This window comes from Siniperca chuatsi, linkage group LG3, assembly GCF_020085105.1.
Source record: "Siniperca chuatsi isolate FFG_IHB_CAS linkage group LG3, ASM2008510v1, whole genome shotgun sequence".
In the NCBI taxonomy this organism is placed as follows: Eukaryota; Metazoa; Chordata; class Actinopteri; order Centrarchiformes; family Sinipercidae; genus Siniperca; species Siniperca chuatsi.
The window spans coordinates 6058645-6068017 of NC_058044.1; the positions used below are offsets into that span (position 1 = coordinate 6058645).

The window sequence follows — 9373 nt, forward strand, 5'->3', positions numbered from 1 at the left end:
TTATGATTTACTGTCCAAAATATGATGCTGAGAGAAGAGAACTGATACTGAACCTTAAAAAAATAAAGATGAGGTTAGATTTACGAGATCTTTTTCAAAGAAGTTCTAGAGAGAAGTGTTATCTTAGGAGAACAAATTTGATAAAGACAATATAACTACGTTTTTTAATAGATTTTTCTCATTTTCTTTTCTTTTATTTAATAATTAGTGAATGTATAGTTAGAATCCCGATCCACACTCCGTTCCAGTTTGTGGCGGTAATGCACCATAACGTTGATTGTCAACCGCCATAAAACTTTACGAAGAAGAAGAACAACAACAAAAAAAGAAGAAGAAGAAGAAGAACATAAATTAAAAAACAGTGAGAGTGGGATTCATGTGCCAATGCACTGTTTTCTGATAACCTATAGTTCGAAATAAGATTAAAATGTCTCATTTTCGTTTCTCTCAGCACTGACGGATGTGGTTAAGCTGAATCGCTGTCTCTATTTTGATAGCTGTCTGTGGTTATTACGCGTCCTTTTACTACGAGCCGAGAAAGGCAGAAAACAGGTCGGTTTTAGCCCAACTTCCTGCGTTTCTTTATGCTGTTCACAAGGTTCATTGTTAGAAGGTGGGTCAGCTCAATTTATGTGAATTATTAACGTTAAAATACCCTCTGCTCCCGACGGTTCATCGAGTGGACAGACCGTTAAACCAAACTACATTATAAAAGCATGTGTTTTATGGTAGAGCCATATTTTTTCACCGTAAAAACTTTAGTTACACCATTACTGAAACTCTTTTCTGAGTTATTTCGATCTACAGGTACAAGCGGCACACATGCCATTTTCCCAGTAGCCCGTATTTCAGTGCAATGTGACCTTTGTTGAAGTCGATATCATATGAGCAAAATTAGTGAACTAGCTTAACGTTACCGGTAACGTTAAATTATGCTGTCATTGGTTTTTATTTTTACAGATTTACCTGAACTAAAAGCATCTGGCGTGTAACTGTCCAGCTTAAGGACACAATGTTGTAACTAACCATGATAAATTCGAGAGAGATTTTTTATCAAACTGTTATAAGCTTTATCTTTGTGACTAGCTACATTACGGTAAATGTTCCACAAGCCCTCGCGACCCAACGTCACATGATGATGATGTAATATGTCACAAGACAAAACAGTTTTAGAGCTGATATAACAAATAACTTTGATTAAATTTAGTATTCTGAGGTTTTATACAATGGATTATTATAAAAACAAACACTTAAAACTTGAAATAGTCATAGTGTTTTTGCTTTTTGGGAACGAGTCGACTTAAAAATTGATAATGCTTTCCTAAACATTTTAGAAATTATCTGCATCATTTACATTCTTTATCATCTCCATAATACAAAACAAAGTCTTGAAAGAAGTATTGCGATCCCCTACATAAGTAAACACCACACTGTAAAAATACTGTTACAAGTAAAAGTCCTGTATTTATAATTTTACTTATGTATTTGTAGAAAAAATTATTTAAAGTATCAAAAGTAAAAGTACACATTGTGCAGAAAAATGGCCCCTGTTAGTGTTAAATTATCATACATTATATTAACGATTATTATTACTTATATATTAATGTGTAAGTATCATGTTACTGTTGTAGTTGCACATATTTTCTATGTGAATGTGTACATTTTCAATCTGAAAAGTAATCAGTGACTCCAGCTGTTGGATAAATGTGGTGCAGTACAAAATACAATATCTTCCTCTGTAATGTAGTGGAGTAGAAGTTTACTCACCTAAAGTACAAATAGCTAAAAATTGTACTCAAGTACAGTACTTGAGTAAATGTACTGAGTTACTGCCATAGATACAGTCCATTACATTTCTGTATGTGTGTGATCAGCCTAGGAAGTAATTGTTACAACTTGACCTCACTTTAAGTTTTTTTGTCTCCTCAATGAAGTGATTATGTAGAGATGTTCAAAACAAAAGGGTCCATGTGTTACTATTTCCCCAAATAATTTGATGACTTCTGCTTTCTTTTCTATTGTGTTTAATTTTATTGTCGATTTAGTTATTATTAGTGTCAATCTTTTCATTTAAATAGGAGTGTAACATAATGTTATTCTCGATCCTATGATTTGTACTACTTTTAAAGGAAAAATGGTAAGGAGTAAAAAACTGTTTTCTTCCTCATGCTTTTCCTTCCCGGCTCCACAGAATGTCCTCAACTATTCACCGTCACATCATCTGGGAGTCAGACGGGCTGGTGGCCTACCTTCACCCCCGGCCCTGGACCCCTGGCTCTGTTATCCTGGAGCGCAGCACCCCTGGCAGCCTGGGAGGCAGCATCTTCCACCTGGAGAAGCAGGAGTACTTATCCTGGCTGTTGGGGGCGAGAGCCGTTGCAGAGCTGCTGTGTGACAGGCTGGCAGTTCGGAGGTGTGCGCTGCTGAGCAGACCCCACAGAGACAGACCTGCCCAGGTGAGGGTTCGTTTGTCTAGTGGATATACTGGTACAGTACAACCAGTGCATAGAAAGTGACATTTTAGGATTTAAGCTACTTGCCAATAAAGTGTTGCCAACATTGAATTGTATTTGTTTTTGATGCGAAGAGGTCATGCATTTGTTGAATTTTACTCCTGTCGTGGTGCAAAAAGCCTCAGAAGTGAGTTTTTCCCTGGTGGTAGAAACAATTATTTCATTAGCATTTGTAACTACTGTACAGCTCCCATGAGTCTTGAACATAGGTGCACTCTCAAAGCCTCATGGGACGTGTAGCTGTTAATAAATATATTCATCCTCCATGAGAATAAAAAATGCAAATATGAGCGTATGAATTGTCCATTCATAAAATGTTTGTACAAAGTTTATTTAAAAAAGAATTATGTGGAAAAAAACTTTTTAATGCTTTGTTTGATCATCTTTTACATTTTTTTGTCTTTCTTGCAGTTTAGCATACTGCTTTTGACAGAGCAGTAAATTTAGCATGCAGCTAAGTGTGTTTTTTTAAACGCTTTGTACCACAGCTAAGCTAGTCAGCAGCCCACAGGTGTTTAAAACAGCAAATTTAAAAGCTTTGATTAACTGGCTGTAGATCGAATCACTCTTTTGTTCATGTCAATCAGAGTTTCAGTAACTAAATATACATTTATTTTCATTTCCACAGATCCGTGTCCTCCCTCTACATGGTCTGGATGCAGAGTGGCACCCTCACCTAGCAGGAAAAGAGGAGCACAATGCCCACGACCCGGGGTACTGCACCTCCAAGACCGCTCCCCGATGGAGTGACTGCAGCCTGACTGAAATCCAAGCCAAGATTCGAGCCAAGCTCCCGTTACCTGACGCCCCGCCCAATCCGACTTTCCTCGGAGACGATCCGGCTCACCCTGGGTTGTTTTCGCGCATCGTTCGTGGGGAGGAGCAGCAGTGGCGGGTGTGGGAGGACGAGGGTCATGTGGCCTTTCTCACGCCATTCCCCAACTCCCCTGGCTTTTCTGTGCTGGTCCCACGCCGACCTTTGACCTCGGATATATTCAGACTAGAAAAAGGGGACTATGAGGGCCTGGTGCTGGCAGCCTGGAAAGTGTCGAGGCTTCTTGAGGAGGGGTTGGGCGCCTGGGGGGTGGGGCTTATTTTTGAGGGGTTTGAGATTGACTATGCTCACGCCAAGTTGATACCGCTGTCTCTACCTTCATCATCATGGACAGGAGATGACACCACTAAACCATCACCTCCTCAGTTTCACCCCACTTATCCTGGATATGTGACCTCAGAAGATGGACCTGAAGCCAGCCTGGAAAGTCTGAAGGAACTACACATCAAAATTACACAGATTTAATGCTGTTACTTATAGTTTGATTCCTACTTGTGTGCTTAACTCCTAATAGTTACTTTTAGCTGTGAAAGGAGCTCTCTGCCTTAGGAATTAACAAGGAGTGTGTAAAATAACAGAAGCACCTTAAGTTCCTGCTGCAAATGCTGCAGGCAGAAATGGTGTGGGGGAAGAATTTTCATTGAATACTGGGGGTGTTGTAAAAATAGTTGGAAACTGGTAGAAATTAACTGTAAGCAGCAAAATGGAATTTTCATAGCCAACATGACATGATATATTAAATGAAGTACAGCTGATGTTTTGTAAGAGACTATCTCCTTTCTGTCTGGCTCAAAATATAAGATACTATTCCATCAAAAATAAGTGATTCCTTACACATTTATACATTTATTTTGAATTTAATATATACCAAATAAGACACAATAGTTAAATATTAAGTCGGTTTTATACATTGATAGTATTTGTGTAAAATTCTGTTTTTATAATAAAAATATGAAATGCAAAGACAAATCATTCTGCAGTTAAAGTTCTTTCACACATGTACTGTAAGATGACAAACAAACTTGTTTATCTTTACCTGTCAGAGGTCATTCATCATACATGGATATTTTTATGCACTCCAAAAGTCTGTTTAAAACTGAAAATGCTATATATCTATTCTTAAGAAAGATAATGTCAACTACAGGCATACAGTTAGTTATATTATATTGTTTGACAATTACCTCAACTGGTTAAATTAAAAAAAAAAAAAATCATTTATCATTTTGAGAGTTTAAATTATATTTGTCAGTTTTTAACTCTCAAACAAGCAACTCTTTAGGGGAGTTGTTACTTAAATCATGTAATACAGTCATTACACTGTCTACTCGTGTTCCTTTATTAATTACAGTGTGTTACATATTTAGTTTGTTAACCACTTACATAATCTGCTTGCTCACTCATTATGGTGTTGCTAATTGGTCCCATAGTGCGTTTCTGATTATGAGGCTTAATTAATGACCGGCTAAGTGCTTCATCAGTGCTCTGTAAACCAGTTTCTGCCCCAGGCTGTCATTAAAATGGACAAGAGGTGTATGTGTTAATGAGAACGGTTGCTATAGAAGATGGAGAACGAACTAAACTCTTACAGGAATAATCTACCTTGGTTCTTGGTACCTATTTTTTTATTTAACAAGGGGAAAAAAAAGAGTTGTTCCTTAATCTAACTTGTCTAGTGAAGGCATTGGATCTACTGAAGAACATATTTTATATCTATATATATATATATATACTGTATATGCCTGTTCATGTGGTTGTTGAAATAAAGTGTAAAATGTGAGTTGAGAAAGAAAGACTTGCACCAAAACCTGATGTTCACAGATGATGTTTGTTAACTGGAAATCTGTGTCCTCTTAAACACCTTTTGTAGCTACATTTCATTATCTTGACATTTTTGCCCTACGAAGGCAGTGAGCAGTAACTACAAAAGTTAAACAAGGCGGGGGAACTTTGACACACATAGAAAGGTTAATACCTTAATTTTATGAATTTTTACGCTGATTGCCTTAAATGTCATTGTCATCGAACAGACTATTTACCCAAAAAATACTCAGATACTGCACTCTGCTTTTGGATAATTTACAAGGAATGTGATGGGAAAATGCAGCTTTCTTGTCCAAGTTAACTAGTTTGTTTTAGAAAATAAACTTTATTTTGATTATTTACAATCTAGTTATATGAATTAAATGTATCTGTGTTTTGGTGTGTATATATCTAAAATTGATAGAAATTCATTGACAATTTAATACGTTTAAATATGTAATTTAAAAGTAGCTTAACGATGGCAAAGGCTAAGATTGCAGTTTTATTTGGAATAACAAACTATATTAGGCTACTAGGCTGTAGGTTCATCAAAATCAATATTAGGGAAAAATTAGCAAGTACATTTTGTTTTAGCTTTAGCTAAGGCTAAGATTTAGCTGTCTCACCAGCTAGCGTTCACTTTACATAGACCTCTATTGCTGCTGGCTGTCTAGTTGGTTGTTTCTCAGTGACGGAAAGTGCAGCAAAAGTCCACAGATTACACAGCCAGAGTGCAGTTTAGCTTGGTTTTTTAGCTCTGATTTGTTCTTACTGCAAATTTACCATGCTGCTTTCACAGAAATTATATATATTATAAAATATATATAATGATATATTTTTGTTATATTTTTTCATAGAATAAAACAGATGCCAAAAATTCAGATGCCAGTCTAACTGAATTTGGACCACATATGTAGTTACTACGTTTTGGCTTTGTAGGGCCCATTTGTCCAGTTATCCATGGTGATATCCACAGGAAGAAATTTAAGATGTTAGTTTATGATTGGAGGCTCGATCACACCTTGACATCATGCGGCTTCCCACAGAAACTCAGTCCACAGCACCTGCCGTCCATACGATCCATCTTCATGATGTAGAGGAGAGGCTCAATGCTGCAGCTCAGATCCATGATGGAGAACACACTGATGCTGATCTGGCAGCGGAACGCCACAAACGAGTAGTACGACACGAACGGCATGAGAGCCACGGGAGGCAGGTAGTTGACCACGATGATGGCCAGGATGATCAGTACCATCTTGAAGGCCTTCTTCTTTACCGGGTGCATCTCCTCCTTTCCCGCCACAGAACGTCTAAGGACCCAGATGATGGAGATGTTGCAGAAGACCATGACTGCAAAGGCAAAGAGGATGACACCACTGAAGACCTCGTTGACACTCATGACTCCCAGGATGCACTTGGTGAGGCCATAAGCCAGGATGAAGCCCCAGACCACTACAGAAATGCCAATGCGGATCTTATTGTCTCGGATACCAGAGAACAGTATTGGGTGGACCACAGCCATGTAGCGGTCTAGGCAGATACACACCTGGAACAGCATATATCAGTGAAGGAATATAGTGTTACATTATACTTCACATTATATATATCACATATTTTAAGTACTCATACTCAGCCCTCTGATTGTTTTTATATTTATAGGCATATATGTACTTTCTGTGTTGAAAATGAACACAAATAGGCAGGAAATTGGAATAAAGTAAGCTTGGCATTGTACTTTTGAATGCCTCTTCCACTGAATAACACATGGAAGTGCTAATGACACTTCAGATGACACAGGGAACTAAGTTGATCTGAACCCAAAAATTGTGTTAAATAATTTAAATTGCAATATATAAATGTCCAATTCTGCCTTGAAGCAATCCATCAAAATGCTTTTATGAGACAAATAAGGGGATGAGGTTATGGGATGATGGTACAATTTGCAGCAACCACAGTAAGGTATTTATTACTGTATATGAACCTAATGTATATGAGTTGACAGGATTATGAGCAGTGTAACATCCAAAATACAGCAGGAAACTTGCATTCCCTTTTTCTTTCACCCAAGTGCAGCTGTATTTCTGACATTTCTGCATTAAATGCAAACTATCTGAAACCATTATGCTATTAGAGCCTTGCCACATGTATTGAGCTTCAGAGGACTCTGTATTATCACAGGCAACAGGTTAAGAAAGGCCTGCTTTTACTGTCATTTCCACTAAGCTGTAGGTTTATGGAAGTCCTGAATATCAAATACACTGTGGCAATTCTTATACTTTTCAGGATGCAGAGAATTATCACTCCCTTTATCACTGTGCTGGTGTACGGTATTACATACAAACACTCACCAGAAAGAGTGGTGCTACGTCCTTGATCCCATATGCGAACCTCTGAAAGTACCAAATGCGACTGTCATCCAGCAGCAGCCGGTTGACCATGTCTATGGGCGTCGTTAGGCAGAAGTAGGCATCCAAGATGGTCAGGTTGAAGATGAAGATGTCAGAGGTGGACACATCTCTTTTCTTGGTGGCGATCTGCCAGATGACCAGGATGTTACAGGGTGTCCCCGCTACCAGGTTAAACACCTTGACCCCAAAGTAGAAAATGAAGCCATAAGGGGCCACGATGCATACTGGGAACTGGTACCATGGTAGAGGTACACGGGGGCCACCAGGGGTGGTAGAGTTCATGTAGAGGTTGGTAGCGGGGTTCTCAGTGGTGTTGAACATTGTGGGGAAGAAGTGCTGATGCTGGAAGGACAGGCTGGGATGCTATGAGAAAGAAAGGAGAGTAAAGGGTTAGTTTTGACTATCTACATTTCATTTTTGTACATTTTGACCCCTAAAGAGTGCCAGTCACATGTTTTAAAGTCTAAACTTTACAGTCAAATTCATAGCAACAATTATGTCCTTGCTTGTGATCTAAAAGTAATTTCCCAAGTTTAATGCACCAAAATGCAAAAACCTATTATTTATTCTACAGTCATGCATAAATGCTCCATAAAGAAAACCTCACATAGCACTATACAGTGGAACTGGAGATCACATCAACCAATCTTACCTTAACAGAGTTCACAGTGTCATGTAGTCCCAGTCTTCTTCACTTACTGCCGAACCTTCCTGAATGTACTGTAGCACCAGATCACCGAGGCCGAGGGCTTATGAACACACTCCACAGGGACTGATGCCATTGTTGGATTGGGCCAGTCTGAGGGACAATGGCTATCTCTCCTCAATGTGGTGTCCAACCCAAGCTGTGATTGGGCAGTAATGCAAAATAGAGTTGCTGAGAAATCTTCAGTGATTGGAGGGTTTGGATACGTACACAGGGGCGTGTTTAGGTTGAGTTAGATAGGGTTTGCATTGTGTCCATGTAGAAGTAGAGTTATACATGCTGCAGGGGCAAAAATGAATGGCTTTCTTATCATATTCTCTAATTAATGTGTGAAGGAGACTCTGTCTTTGCCTTCAGGGCTTGAACAACCTGCCTGAGGAATGTAGTGTTGTTGTCTGTACCATCCTTTAAATTGCCCTTTTGTGTGGCAAGAAGGTGTCTGAGTTAATTTGCATGTTCCCAGTTGTTGCATTATAAAGACATCAGTCTTATAGTTTCCCCAAGCTGCTGGCCTGTGGATGCTTTTTTTTTAAAATTTTTCTCATTTATGGCTCATATTTGGGTGTAAAAGGTTAATCTGATGCCAGGTCTGTTCCTATGGGTAATTTTTTATCTACAGCAGCACTGCAGCTGAACATTTGATCTCAATGATGTAACTGCACACTGTTCAGTAAACAGGTGATGCAAGGTAAGCATAAATGAGAAATCTAATGCAAGGTGTTACTAATATGCCCAGACTGTGTTAAGTGTTGAGAAGAACCTTGTTGGGAATACGAGCTTGCAAAATCACAACAAAAATAACCCACTTACATAAAGAGTGCAATGAGATAACTTCTGTTATGAATTGGCGCTATATAAATAAATGTAATTGAATTGTGTTTTATAACATTTTTAAATACACAACCAACAGTTTTACACATGATCAGTTCACTCATCGTCAGCCTGTGAAAACAGTTATCTAATAATCCCTGATTATGTCATCAGGATTATCTCTGATGGGGCTTCAGATGTTGAATTTCCAACAGAAAGCCTGCCCAACAAACTGAGGGTGTGGAGTCTGAAAGTCATTTGCTAGGCATACAGTCTAGAAGGAGGAAGGATGCTATCAAGT

At 38.6% G+C, this 9373-nt stretch overlaps 2 protein-coding genes across 3 annotated transcripts; one reads left to right on the forward strand and one right to left on the reverse strand.

Moving 5' to 3' along the window:
- Positions 1–316: 316 nt before the first annotated feature.
- Positions 317–4313, forward strand: LOC122871646. Of its 2 annotated transcripts, none has more exons than XM_044187015.1 (3): positions 317–613; positions 2192–2456; positions 3142–4313. In XM_044187015.1, the coding sequence occupies exons 1-3, from the start codon at positions 585–587 to the stop codon at positions 3811–3813; spliced, it is 966 nt and encodes a 321-aa protein (XP_044042950.1). In that variant the 5' UTR covers positions 317–584; the 3' UTR covers positions 3814–4313. The 2 variants fall into 2 exon arrangements, with proteins under 2 accessions (XP_044042950.1, XP_044042958.1); XM_044187023.1 differs by having other exon boundaries at positions 318–552.
- Positions 4314–5146: 833 nt separating this feature from the next.
- Positions 5147–9145, reverse strand: LOC122871657 (G-protein coupled receptor 4). Its single transcript, XM_044187036.1, has 3 exons — positions 8209–9145; positions 7497–7919; positions 5147–6694 (listed from the first exon to the last, which is right to left on the reverse strand). The coding sequence occupies exons 2-3, from the start codon at positions 7875–7877 to the stop codon at positions 6164–6166; spliced, it is 912 nt and encodes a 303-aa protein (XP_044042971.1). The 5' UTR covers positions 7878–7919; positions 8209–9145; the 3' UTR covers positions 5147–6163.
- Between the last annotated feature and the right edge of the window lie 228 nt (positions 9146–9373).

Excerpts from the sequence above, each read along its gene's own strand:
- LOC122871657 (XM_044187036.1), bottom strand. The coding sequence starts at position 7,877 with ATGTTCAACACCACTGAGAACCCCGCTACCAACCTCTACATGAACTCT. Across the intron at positions 6,695-7,496 it reads ACGTAGCACCACTCTTTCTG|GTGTGTATCTGCCTAGACCG; the intron begins GTGAGTGTTTGT and ends ATGCTGTTCCAG.
- LOC122871646 (XM_044187015.1), top strand. The coding sequence starts at position 585 with ATGCTGTTCACAAGGTTCATTGTTAGAAG. Across the intron at positions 614-2,191 it reads ACAAGGTTCATTGTTAGAAG|AATGTCCTCAACTATTCACC; the intron begins GTGGGTCAGCTC and ends CCGGCTCCACAG. Across the intron at positions 2,457-3,141 it reads ACAGAGACAGACCTGCCCAG|ATCCGTGTCCTCCCTCTACA; the intron begins GTGAGGGTTCGT and ends TCATTTCCACAG.